This window comes from Chenopodium quinoa, unplaced genomic scaffold (genome assembly GCF_001683475.1).
Source record: "Chenopodium quinoa cultivar QQ74 unplaced genomic scaffold, ASM168347v1, whole genome shotgun sequence".
Lineage (NCBI taxonomy): Eukaryota > Viridiplantae > Streptophyta > Magnoliopsida > Caryophyllales > Amaranthaceae > Chenopodium > Chenopodium quinoa.
In genome coordinates, this window is record NW_018744633.1 from 1,550,009 (window position 1) to 1,563,776 (window position 13,768).

The 13,768-nt window shown below is 32.6% G+C and overlaps 2 protein-coding genes across 2 annotated transcripts; one reads left to right on the plus strand and one right to left on the minus strand.

Moving 5' to 3' along the window:
- Nucleotides 1-267: 267 nt before the first annotated feature.
- On the plus strand, nucleotides 268-6,138 carry LOC110700929 (tetraspanin-3-like). The gene is made up of 2 exons (XM_021878495.1): nucleotides 268-780; nucleotides 5,508-6,138. The coding sequence occupies exons 1-2, from the start codon at nucleotides 268-270 to the stop codon at nucleotides 5,850-5,852; spliced, it is 858 nt and encodes a 285-aa protein (XP_021734187.1). The 3' UTR covers nucleotides 5,853-6,138.
- A 617-nt stretch (nucleotides 6,139-6,755) lies between these two features.
- LOC110700928 (phosphatidylinositol transfer protein 1-like) lies at nucleotides 6,756-13,163 on the minus strand. Its single transcript, XM_021878494.1, has 10 exons — nucleotides 12,624-13,163; nucleotides 11,940-11,970; nucleotides 11,680-11,828; nucleotides 10,735-10,826; nucleotides 10,616-10,623; nucleotides 10,460-10,531; nucleotides 10,041-10,208; nucleotides 9,733-9,828; nucleotides 8,752-8,874; nucleotides 6,756-7,092 (listed from the first exon to the last, which is right to left on the minus strand). The coding sequence occupies exons 1-10, from the start codon at nucleotides 12,641-12,643 to the stop codon at nucleotides 6,964-6,966; spliced, it is 888 nt and encodes a 295-aa protein (XP_021734186.1). The 5' UTR covers nucleotides 12,644-13,163; the 3' UTR covers nucleotides 6,756-6,963.
- Between the last annotated feature and the right edge of the window lie 605 nt (nucleotides 13,164-13,768).

The following is a 13,768-nucleotide window of genomic DNA, read 5'->3' on the forward strand; positions in this document are numbered from 1 at the left end:
AACCTTGCATCTCACACACTACCTTATATAGACAAACAAACAGTTTCACACCATACACACTCACACACTCTACGTCAAAACCCAAAAACCAAAATCATCAAATAAAAAAAAATTAAAAAATAAAAAAGAAAAAAGAAAAACACATTTTATTTTTAAAAATTCAAAAACCTCCAAACTCCCATAAAAGCCAACACCTCAACATCTTTTCTTTAGTTTTCTCCAAATATTCCACCAAAATTTCCAAAAAAAAAAAAAACAAAAAAAAACATGAGAGCAAGCAACCATTTAATAGGAGTAGTAAACTTCCTAACATTTCTACTCTCAATCCCAATATTAGCAGGAGGAATATGGCTAAGTAGCAAAGCAAACTCAACAGATTGTATAAAATTTCTTCAATGGCCATTAATAGTAATTGGAGTTTCATTAATGGTGGTTTCATTAGCTGGTTTTGCTGGCTCATGTTACAGGAACACTTTCCTCATGTACCTTTACATGTGGGCAATGTTCTTCATCATCGCCGCCTTAATCGGGTTCGTTGTTTTTGCCTATGCTGTGACGGATAAAGGTTCGGGTCGACCCGTTTTAAACCGGGCTTATTTGGAGTATAATTTGGAGGATTATTCGGGTTGGCTTGAAAGGAAGGTTTCGGATCCGGGTTATTGGGCTAAACTTAGCTCTTGTATTAGGGATTCAAGGGTTTGTAGTAAAATGGGTCGGACTTTTCATGGTGTTCCTGAAACTTCTGATATGTTCTTCTCCAGAAAACTTAGTCCTATTGAGGTAATTTCTTCATTTTTTTATAATTTTTTAATTAAAGGGTATTAGTTTTCTTAATTAAAAGGGTAATTAGTACTACTCCGTAGTATACAATTTAGTTGTTAATTACTACCCTTTTAATTTTTGCTGAGCTTTACTTATTTTATCTGATTATTTGATTGGATTCAAGGGTCTTTTTATTTATTAGAAATATATTTAGATTTTAAGTTTAATTTTGTTTGGATTAAAAATTACAAGTTGTGTCACTATTTGCTGTCTTTTTGGTTGATTGGATTTTTATTTTTATTTTTATTTATTAAAAATAAAAAATGATGAATGCAATAGTTTGTTCTGAGGTGTATGCTACAAATATTGGAAAAATTTATGGCGGTTGAAATATAACTTTAGCAATTACTGACACAGTATGCTACATTCAATACATACTTTAACCCTCAATTATTTTAAAATTTGCAAACCTCAATTATTTAAAATTTTCCAATCTAAAATGATTGGGCAAAAGAAAAGTGAAACTGTTTTTCTTCTCTTTCTGTTTTATTGGGTCATCCAAATTATTATGAGACTTTTTTTTTTAATAAAAATATTGATTCATATGAAATTTGGTTCAAATTAAATCACGTCGGGGTTGTTTTGGGTCGGGTTGCATACTCACATTTGAGTCGTTGTACTTGTACCCTTGCTTTAAGATTTTTTTATTCTAGGATCGGGTTTAATAAGATTCGAGACCTACTACTCCGAATTAGTTAAAGTTTGAGTCGGGTAATTCAGATCTGATCTTTATTGGTACGAAATAATTGTTGCAGTACAACAAGTAAAATTCAAAAAAGAAATTAATGTTGCGTGAATGGGTAGTAATACTAATAAATATCTTAACTTTTAAGTTAGATTGGTGATTGATTTTGTTTATAAAAGTTTATTATTAAGAGAGTATGGTTCATCATGGTGAAAGCTTATCTGTTAATAAATGCAAAATTTGGGATGCATCACATGGGATGAGGTGTGGAGGGCCATGCACCATCACTAAATTAGAGATGAATGAAGATATTTTAAAACATTAAAATAGGAAATTACTTGGACTCTTGCATGTCTATATAACGTAGATTAATGATTTAGTCAACTAGGTATAACAATATATGATTATATAATACAAATATATGTGTTGAAAATTATTGCAAGATCGAAAAAATGAATCCTAATTGTTAGCTTTTTTAAAGACCAAAAAGATGAAAAGTTTATCCTACCCGTCACCACTAAACTAAAGATTTATATCCATATAACTATAATTACAACAAAGTTACACTTGGCTAGTGGATATGGCGTCCATCTCATTAGATTTTTCGTGGACTATATAGGTTTACACTCGGGTTTATAATAGAATTTGAAGCTCAAGCAATCCTTTTGTTTTTGAGGAGGTTCGAGTTTTCGTAAAATGATGATATAAACAAATATTTGTGTGTGGGGCTAGGTGTATAGAATATTCCACTAATAAAAGCAAGCCTTAACTACTAATATTACTATTACGTATGGGATATTTTTTTTCTTTCTTTTTTGCTTTTGAATATGTGATTGAATATACATGCATTTGCTACTTTATTGTGTCTATTTCACGGCGAAAAATAGTAAATTGAGGTATTTGGAATCTTGCTGAGAAGGCATTCGTTTGCCCTTTGTTTGTTTTCTAGTTCATGGAGTCTAAAATAGTCCGTTTCACTTTACCTACCTTCTTTACGCTTCGTTTAATTTGACCCCAACTTGTTTCCCAAAGGCCACTTTATCTAAAAATACAAATGAATATATATTGATAATTTGATATATACCAATAATTATACACGAGTACTTCTATTTGAAGTTTTTTTATTAGTATTATATACGTGTCTACTTGTTAAGTGCATGACTTTTCATGCAAAAATATAGAGGAGAAAATAATTTTCTTACAAAATTAGATGATGTTTTGCTCATCTTATTTCATTTAATTTAAAAAAATAAGTGTTAAAAGGATTATATTTACAAATAAAACAAGTTTAAATTAAGATAAAATTAAACTAAACTACACTTATTCTTATTATGCTTTCCCTCCATGTTGCAATTCGTTTTGGAAGGGAGAAAGTAGTAAAAATTTATGCACATGTTCTTTCAAAACTCGAAAAGATTTTATCTTGTAGTTATTTTTATACTCCTTCCATCTCTACATAAAATTGTCTTTAAATAAAAGTTTCCTATTTTATTTGGGCAAAGGGTTTGTCATCTACTAATTTTTAATCCACTTAATTCAAGTATCCTACCACTTTTGTTACTTTTAGTTGCAATAAAGGAATACTCATTATTTATGAGATATAAAATATTTCTTTGTTGCAACTAAAAAGCAACGAAAGTAGTTTTTTACTCCGACTAAGTTTTCATCTACTTACCCTAAACAATAAATTACTACATATTTATACTATATTTTTATGTTGATCTTAATCAACAATATCCTACTACAATTCATATTCTAAAGTTACGTGCCCAAAATTGAATATTGTATATAGAAACAGGGGAGTAATTTTCATTTAATTCTAACCAAATGTTGAAAGGACAAATGAAGTATAGTTTAGTCAAGTGTTGGCAAGATGTCATACACTTCACGTATCTAGCGAATAATGTGCAGAAGAGAAGTAAATAGTCAAAGTAACGCTTTAAAAAAATCCCTATTACATGATTTGGGTTGGTGAGATGTCATAAACTCATACGAACACTCATACATCATGCTAATCAATCAAGACAAAGGTCAAGTGAGATATTATAGCACTTGGAGAAAATTTGATTTGGATAGATTTAACAATATCATGATAACTATGAGTTTACTCACTACATAATTCTTGTAGATATTTTAGTTTAAACCCACACCAATGTATGATAGGTCAACGAGGTGGAAAATGTCATTTAATTAAAAGATTAATGCTCTTAAAGTTAGAGTTAGGTAACTTATGGCCTATTGTTGGGCTTTTCTCTTGAATAACTTATGGCTTTATTGGCATATAGTCATGAACTTATTATTGATAAAATAGTGATTTTAGATAAATTCATGTATATATATAGTATTAATATCCTAGTTCAAGCTTTGTTTAGAATTTAAAGTCATCATTGAAATACTGCATATTTGTGATGTTTTGGACAATATAGATTTGGATCAAATCATATTGATAACACAATTATCAAGCAAGGCTTAATCCATCGAGTAAAAATGTTTGTATTAAGGTTGTGATATAAAACCTCACTAGAAGCACTTTGGGTTAGGGATTGGGGATTCTGTACCCTTCAGTCCACTCCCTAAGGGTTTAGCCCACTAATATAAATTTGTTGGACTGGTGAGATGTTATGGATCCTTCTTCTTACCTTAAAAAAAAAAAAAAAAAAAAAAAAGTTGATGCATCTATAATTCTATATAGAGGTTACTTTGATGAATTCACAAATAAATTATTGCGATGCATCTATAAAGTCTAATTTGTAACTGAAAATAAGATATATGAAGGACTATATAAGGTGTTAAATTAAAAAGTGATTACAGTACTAAATTGGGCCTTTTCTAGTTGAGGACTATATAAGGTACATATATTCTAACGCTCTAGTGGGCCACTCTTTACAAACAATATAACACATACAGTTGCAGACTTGCAGTTCCATGAAAATATGTTGAGAACTTTGCAAACAAAAATAACGATGCTTCCTGCATCATTAAAACGGTGTATTCTTGTTTTTTTCAAACACAGGAAAGTTGCCCATTACCCAATTTAGGTGATGTATGACTTCTTGAAGGGCCATATCCCATATGTTTGGCAACCCATATAGAAAAGTACCTCTAAGAGCTACCTAGTTGTTTCTATGTTCGTCATCCTTTTCCTATGAGTAAGGCGAAATAGCTAACATGTTTACTACTACGTATTTAACACCAAATAAAACTATCGGAGTAGAGTTTTTTTTGTTTCTCTCTTATAAGCAACTTTATGTCGGTTTTTGTTACTCCGTAGGTATTTTAGTGTCGATTTAGAGGGTGTTACGTGAACTTGTTAGTTTAATTCTTTTTTGTTTTCAACTACAACATGAAAAGACTTGGGTCCCAGTACTTTTCTTTTCTTGTGGCTTACATCAGTTACTGCTTAAACACAATCTATCTTTTTCCTGTAGCTCTTTTAACCCTTGATTTTCCTGTCTTCAAAACCATATGTATTCCTGTAAGCAACAAATCTTCTTTTTACAATCAAATTTGGCACTAATTTCATTTCGACACAGTCATTCTATTATTCATTCATGGAATACAATCTCTTTAATCCAACCACATATGGCCCTACATTAACCAGAAGCTTATTATACCATTTATTACTGTGGCTCATTAATATTATATGATCCATGTAAAAAATGCTATTTATATATTTCTTACTATATTTACCTGAAACTGGATTAGCTCAATTCTGGCTCGAGTTGTAAATGGGTTGATTCGACCCTTAAATAAGTACTGTATGTCGAATTAAATCCATAATTAACTAATTTACTGCAAACCTGAAAAAATGACTCGTTCTAAACTGAAACCAAAACTGGATCGATCAATCTATTTTCTAGCTTAATTGCTTCTGGAGAAATGACTTGTATGTAAGATTAGCTACTGGTTAAATAAGTATGTTTTCTTCGTATTATAACTTTAGTACTAATGATGCTTACAATATCTCTGACTCTCTGTGTATCTCTGGCCATTTTGGCAGTCTGGGTGTTGCAAGCCACCAACAGATTGTGGTTATGGATATGTGAATGAAACCTTATGGGGACCAGGAGGCGGGCTCGTAGGAACCAACTCAGACTGTGCAAGATGGAGCAATGACCAACGACAGTTGTGTTACGGTTGTGACTCCTGCAAGGCTGGTGTTCTCGCAAGCCTGAAGCACAGCTGGAGAAAGGTGTCTGTGATCAATATCGTCGTACTAATACTCCTTGTCATCTTCTATGTTATTGCTTATGCAGCTCTCCGAAACAACAAGAGGATGGACAACGACGAGTCCTATGGCGAAACCAGGATGACCAAGTCACATCCTACTGCAATGCATTTCTAAAACCATCTATCATTGTGGTATGTAGCGATTTCTGTTGTTTAAATATATTGGGACAGAAATGGGGTTGTATGTACGTTCTCCATGGCTTCATATTTGGCGAATGTCATTTTGTTTTTTCTCAAGGTTTTTTGTATGGAGGAATTGGTTTGGCGTATAGATTGTACAAGGGATGTACTTTATCATCAAGATATGTAACCATTTTGTGGATCTCCGAACTGGGGAGTGTATGAACTTTGTATCCATCATGAAATAGCTTAAATTTGTAGAAATATATGCTCTTTTGTTACATTTGGACCATTAACAAAGCTAAACTAATACACAGAAATATATCAATGTAGAGTTAAAGCGCTAAGAAACATGTTACTGCGATTAAGTGGTTATTTGGTAGACATAAAATTACACTGAAGTAAAATTTGTTAAAGATCAACTCAACAAACCTAAACAATATGATTGTAATTGAAAAATTAACAATTTTTTTATTACACCCCTAATCCTTTATTTGTTTGAATCGCTTAGTTATTGTTATTTTGAAATATTCATAGTTCCTCATAATTTCATGATGGATAATGGTTCTTACTCTTAATGTATTCTCATTTTACAAAAGTACTCACATGCGTCTATTCAATTAAATTACAGATACTTTATGCCTTTTTTCTCCACTAAAATTTACTTCTTCCGTTTTCTTTTAGATGCAACACACCCTTTAGCGCGGTAATTAAGAAAGACGGGTTTACGATATAATAAATTTTAAAATATGATGAGTAGTTGTTAGGAGTGTAATTTAGTGGGACATGTGCTTTAAATAAGGAAATAGTATAGTTTTTCCTAGTAACTTTCCTTTTATAATGACATTTCCTTTTAGGGAAGTGTTGCAGGTAAAAGAAAACGGATGAAGTATATGACTTTTTTTTTTTTTTTTTTTTTTTGAAACCAAAATCTATATAACTCATTATTCTCATTTGCTAAAAAGAATATTTATAGAGGACACGAGGATTTATACAAGACAATTACAACATAACAAGATGCAATTCAATACACTTTCTATAACAAAATTATCATTATTTCTCCTAGTGTTCTCAAAGTATGGATTGGGTCAGAGGAGACTATACTATCAATCAGACATTGCAAGAGCAAAGTTTTGGTCTTCGGGCTTAAGCTGAGAGTTTGCATCCTTACACTCCAGTGAACATTTTCGATCGAGAGCATCCATAGTTTTCAGAGGCACTGGTATCATACTACCCTGTTCCGAAAAAATATTGCAACAAATATATTATGAATAAGTCACTTTTAACCAGTTCTTATTAGAATAATACATACGAAGAGACATGAAATGTACATCATACGACGAACCGAGAAACTTTGCATCAGATAATCTGTCTAGGGTTTGTCGAAAACTCATTAATTAAGCAACTTCACAAGAAAGCCCTATGATCAAGATATGCAATATTCTAGGAACCTGAAGAATGAGGTCTTACTACTCCCTTAACTAAAGACTCAAAGCTGCATCTACTTATTCACTTATATACTCTTGTTATTAACGTGTGACTATTAATATTTCATCGGTGTGTGTGTATGTTTAAGTGACAAGTAATATCGAGTAAGAAATGAGTAAAAGAGGGAACAACTTGCAACATAGAAAATCGACAAAAGTTGCTAAATGAGATGACAATGCACCAAGGCACAAATGCTTTTGTCGTATGGATGCCAGCTATCTTTGTAGGTAAAAGTTTTGGGAGGGGGAGGGGGGTGATATTCAAGTCTTAGGATTAAATCCCGTCTACACATCATTGCCCTTGTGATTCTCTCTATACCAAATGAGCATAGATTATAGTTTTATAAATCTCAAACAAATTCCTTGTGTTCAATGATACCAAATATAGGGAAAAGGGTATCAAATTTAAGGCAAAATAGCTTTTGTCCTACCAACCATTCAACCTACATACAAAGTAGCAGCAGGCCAGCAGCATCAAATTGCAGTGTGCAATGCAGTACTTGCAACAATGCAAATCAACGCAATATTATAACCACATTATTTCAATCCTTCATAATAATCAAGGACACAAATACAATTAGAATTCACCATAAGACTCAGTGAGATTTGTACATTTCTCAAACATCCCTCCTATCACTCTCTTTCTAAGTAGGGCCATCTCGGGAGATCAAAACGTACGTTACAGTAAAACGCTAGCAACCGTTTCTTAACATCCCATGACCCGTAAAACTAAGAATAGTACTGGATGGAAGATTGGAAAGACTGAAAGAGTACTTATCTTTAGAAATGACCAACAGGCTAACATACAAGAAACAAGCCTAGCTTAGAAAGCCGCTATAAGGCCTCACATAGGTCGCATTCAAATAGGTTATCTAGCCGATGTATTGATAATACAATCATGCCCTTTTATGAGCCTAAGAGGAGACTTGAACTCTTTCAATAAGGATCTAAAGGTTACATTTTTGCTAGCACCTGAGGATAAGTAGACCTGAATATGGTCAGAAATTATCATTGTAATCTGGTGGAAAACCCCCATGTACAAATATCTTAATCTCCAAGCCTTATATTACAAGATGCTGATTTTCAACATCCATTTTAAAGGACCAATTAACAGTATTAAAGGCAGAAAATTCACCAAATTTCAGGGGAAAAAAAATAAAAATCCAGCATGTTCTCACAAAGTTCTATTAAAATGAACAAGTTCTCAAGTGCCTGGAGATTATTGGTTAAAAAGCAGCAAGCACACAAAACTTTTGCAAGTTCAGGGTAAAGCCGGAACTGCCAGGTTATAATGAGGTTATCATACTTCTGAACGACTGAACTTAATGTTAAAAGAGTAACAGAATGTTACAGGTGAGGTGAATAAGCGCGTTCTATCTGCATCAAATTTAAATAAACAAATCCTACCTCATTTGATGATGAATAAAGCTGTTCCTCAAGCTCTCGCAACTTTTCAATGCTCATCCCATGCCACTCGTCAATCCAGGCAAAAATATTGCTGTGTGTTTCAAGAAAAAGCGCCCTCTCACCCTTTCAAAGAGTTTGCAGGTACATAAGTATGCATACAAAGTACAAAAAACAGGCCAACTTATTTCAGATTAACCATAATAATAATAATATTCAGACATTTAAAGACACAACACTTGCAACCTTGCCATTAGCTAAAACCTTCCAGAAATGCTTTTGCAAACTACATGTATTCAGCTTGAAAAACTAACAGCATTAACGAAAATCTCAACAGCTAAAAGTAAGTGCCCTTGTATAAAGTAGTACTATCACACTTAACTGATTAGAGAAAATTGGTGATCATATGTTTATATTTGAGGTCAACATACGTTTGTAAGAAAATTGGTGATCATATGTTTATGTTTGAGGTCAACATATGTTTGTAACTGTGAACCAATGTGTCATATATCGTACAAGAAATCAAAGTTGTTGTAACTTCAGTGAGTCTCGAGACAGAGTGCTGATTAACTAGTGAGTCGTAACATGGGGTCACTTTTATTCTATACAAGACCCATTGCAGGCCAGAAAATAAATTGCACTTCGACCTTTTAGCCTAAGCACTACATTATATACAAAGAATATGTTACTTATGACCTATACAAAAGGTTTAACGTACCAAAGCAGTATCTCTTAGGTCATGAGATATTCAGCTTAGTTGCTTATTGACTTTAAGATGGTTGTGATAAGAAATCACATGATAATAAGATGAAAACTTTAAACTATCAGTTTCTTCGCAATTTAGATAGTACTCCTTTTTTGCCTGTGTTAGCCGATCATATCAATACTACCAAACCTATCATAACCTTAGTTCTAAGGAAATCAGGTAAAGACACTGCAACTATAACTGTATGTAAAAGTACAATAAGGATTGATGCCACTTACTGCCATCAGCACTTGCTCCAATCGTTTACCAAAGCCCCAGTATGGAGCATCAACCGTTACTAATTTATATGCTGTCATAACAGGGTTGCAGCGATCCTGCATACATCGACAAATGCCCAAATATCAACATTTAAGAGCCTTATAAAAAACTTTTAGTAATACTATGGAGTATATGATCTATGTATTGGGCATTAACTTAACAATCAATTTTCTATAAAATTATGGAGTATTTAAATTTATACAAGGATAAATGAGTTGATGGTACGAGGTCCTACTTCAATCTACAGAGTGAGAAATTGTAGACTTACTCTCCAGCCTTCCACTAAAGGTCCACGATTGGTCCTTGTTGATTTAAATTTGGACAAATCGACATTACAACTACCAACCAAATAGCTCCAATAGTCCCTAACAGATGATGCAATATCAATAATTTCCACCTGCCTCAATGCCAGCTGATCTTTATTTAGACCGTGTACCTGTAAAATTACAACTACAAGTCAGTGGTCCGAGGCCAGTGCAGTCCACAAGTGACTTGGAACAAGATATACATGCATTGCTGATATCACTTTTACTCTTTTAGCATAGATGTCCTCTTTACTTATTAAGAAGCGTGTTTAGACAGTTGATGTTATTTTTTCACTATGTAGCTCAAGTATGTAATCACGAGTCCATATGAAACTAGAATGCATAGAAAGTCTGCTATAGCAACAAGTTCAATAACACCTACATTTTCTGATTTTCCATTATCTGCCACGTGAATCGTATCAATAGTAAGAAGCAGCTTGCTCAAGCTTGAACACTGTATAATAAGTACTTAGTAAGCAGATGTATCAACAAAGAGAAACAAAAAAGAAATTCAAGATTATATCAGCAGGATAATTACCTTAATCACTGGAGTTCCAGGCCAGGTCCAGTAGCATATAGACAGAACATTCATATCAGTATAAATTATAAGAATAACAAGTTTGTGAGAAGAAAACAAAATTCTGAATATATGGTAACCTGATTTGCATTTTGGATATGCATTCCAGGCTTCCTCTTTTAGAAGGAGGGAATCTGCTGGTGCAAATGTGGTAAGCCAAGAGGGGATTTTGCTGCAGAAGCAGAATATATCGTAAATGAAGTGACTAATAGCTAATGCCATGCAACTTAAAGAAGAACCAGAAGTTAATAAGGGCGACTTCTGATTTTAAGTTTTCTACAATGATAAGAAGCAATGTAATATAAAGCAGCCATGACTATGAAAGCATAATTCATGCATGGTGCACAGGCAGCAGAGCTGCCAGAAAATTAAACTAGTAAAAGGTTAATAAGGAGAAGAAAATGATTGAGTAAATGAGTAAGACGTAATAAATAATAAGCAACCTACTACAATTTATAGCTTGTAAGAAGCTAGTGAAAAATTAAGACTTGTTCTAAAAGAAAGCAAAAGCTCCCAGACAAGATTAACTAATGAAACTGGATGCAACTCAAAGTTTATGAACGAGACTGTATCAGAAGGTGATAGGTTCTAAAATAGAATGAAAATTTACATCATGTTCTATTGATTAAATCAAAATACGACTGTAAAGAAGTCAGAGAATTCAGCTAAGCATCATGTAAACATGTCCACAAAGCACGTATGCACATGTAAGGCGAAAATCAAATGAAATAAAATGTCCTGTTTGAGATATCTGTAGCTGTAAGACATGTTAGTTCTAGTATTAAAATTTGGTGTGGCTCATTGAATTAAGTTTCTCCTGTTTACGATTTATGGCCAAATTTTCACATCATTCCAATGCATTAAAGAAAGATATGGAGAAAAGAGTAGGAAGCACATAATGTGCACACATAGATGTTTGCTAAAGCACAGGGGTCTTCAAATGATCCACACATACAGTGTCAGACAATCTTTATAGGAACCTCGAATGATCTACTAACTTATTTACAGTTAGAGTTTAATAATACCTCTGAAAACTATATACTTTTGATGTGTAATGACCCTTTCCAATTAAGTTATCCTCGAAAGGTCTATTCTCCAGGACATCAACTCCTTCTGTATTTGTTGTATTCTCCTGTTGCATTTTTAGAACCATATACATTTGTGCAACCTCATACTGCATATGACAGAAAACATGATAGGAAAATAACATTATTAGACCAACTCGAGACAAAATTTCAGAAACTCAATCAGTAGAAATTGGACATTCTCAATCTCTATATTTTACCTCAGCTAGTGACATAGGCATGATAATTCGACTAAGGGACACACCAAATTAAACCATCAACAGGTCAGAGTTAAGGAAGTTTTTGGAAATATATTGATCATGAAATGTATCAAATAGAAAATAGTAGTAATAACTTTATTTAGCAACTGCAAGTAACAAGCAGAATTTGAATAAAACCGACCAAAACATGAATATGTAACAGCTATTATTGCACTAGAATACCATATCATATTTATGTTCAAATCACATAGATTTATTGAAATTATTTCATAACCGTATAAAACCATGACATTTTCATCTCATGTCTTATAAACTTTAAATGATAAGCCTAATTACTCTAAAATGCTTAACAGTTTAAAAAAAAAAAAAAAAAAAAAAAAACACAACAAAACTCCCTCCTTATGAAATGAATTGTTACCACAATAATACAAATTGAACTAGTAATGTAACAACTAAATCTAAACCGGGGTAGTAACTTTCTCAGGGTAATAAAAGGAACACAAAGGCAAATTCTATTAGCAACAACAAAGATGATGGAAGATTATTATGCTTTTATGCAACACTTACAATACAAAATAAAGAATGCGATCATTGCTAATCAACTACACAACAATTAAAGGAGAGAACTATATCCAATAAAGCTTTAAAAGTGAAGCATAAATAAAAAGTAATTATAGAGGATACAACTCCTTAATTTGAACCATATTTCTTTATTTCACCAAAAAAAATTGTACTTCTTGTAACACAAACAGCTCAATGCCTGTGATCAACCAAAGTTACTTTCTTGCAACTGGGTTTTTCAAGCAAAAAAATTAGAAATATAAGATGGGAAACTTTTAAAATTCTATAAATTATTAATATTCAAAGAATATGAGATGAATAAAATAATTTTTGAATTTTTTGTTTTTTTGGTTTTTTTTGTTTTTTGTTTTTTTGGGTTTTCTTCTAGAGAGGTAAGAAGAAAATAATGAAGAGATTATTGGAATATTATTGGTTTATTAGTACAAATAGTCAGCTGTTTGTTTTTGGGTCGAAAAGATTATGAACCGTTGATTAGTAAATTTCTTAGCGTTACAAAATTGGTGTGTGAAGGCGTCAAAATATGAGGTTTGCAAAAATAGTAAGGTTAAGTTGCCCAAATAGATTGTTTTGGAGTGAGTAAAACTTGACTATAATTTTCCATTTTTGTGTGTTTGAGATGTGGTGGAAGTTATTACATGTGCCCATCTTTCATGAAACTTCTGAGACACTTTCTGTTATGTTGATGTATGAATTTGTATGGGTGTGAATGTGTGATGTTCTACGAGTTTGCTCGTGGCCACACGGTTTTAAGATGAGCATGAACTTGTAAGAAGAAATATTATAAATTCTTGACTTTCTCTTAGGTTCTATTTGGCGAAAATTAGCGGCAGTAACGGACTAACGGCCTAACGGGTAGATTTTAGCGGTCAAGTAGCGAATAGTTGTTAGAGTAGCGAGTAATGGGTAGAGGTTAGCTGTCAGTGTAGCGGTTTTGATTTTTCAATGAATTTGTATAAGTCATATTAAGTTTGGATTTGGTATTATATTTACTATGACCATCAATTTCCTTATTATGTGTTAACGAAATTTAGCTCATTTATTTATTCGGGTAACCCCTTTTATATTATTTTGATTATCAAAAAATTAATAACATACACCACTTATATAGTAGTAACCCCATTTGTTAATCGTCATAAGGGACTCGTAACCCACATTACTCAATGAAGTGCTTATATGATAAAGTGGTCATACAATGGTGTGACCGACCACTTATAAAAATTTGTAAGTTTCTTATATATATTAATGAA

Coding starts and splice junctions, on each gene's coding strand:
- LOC110700929 (XM_021878495.1), top strand. CDS start 268: ATGAGAGCAAGCAACCATTTAATAGGAGTAGTAAACTTCCTAACATTT. Junction 781..5,507: donor GAAAACTTAGTCCTATTGAG/GTAATTTCTTCA, acceptor CCATTTTGGCAG/TCTGGGTGTTGCAAGCCACC.
- LOC110700928 (XM_021878494.1), bottom strand. CDS start 12,643: ATGGTTCAAATTAAGGAGTT. Junction 10,209..10,459: donor ATAATGGAAAATCAGAAAAT/GTAGGTGTTATT, acceptor GTAATTTTACAG/GTACACGGTCTAAATAAAGA. Junction 9,829..10,040: donor CTTTAGTGGAAGGCTGGAGA/GTAAGTCTACAA, acceptor CGATGTATGCAG/GATCGCTGCAACCCTGTTAT.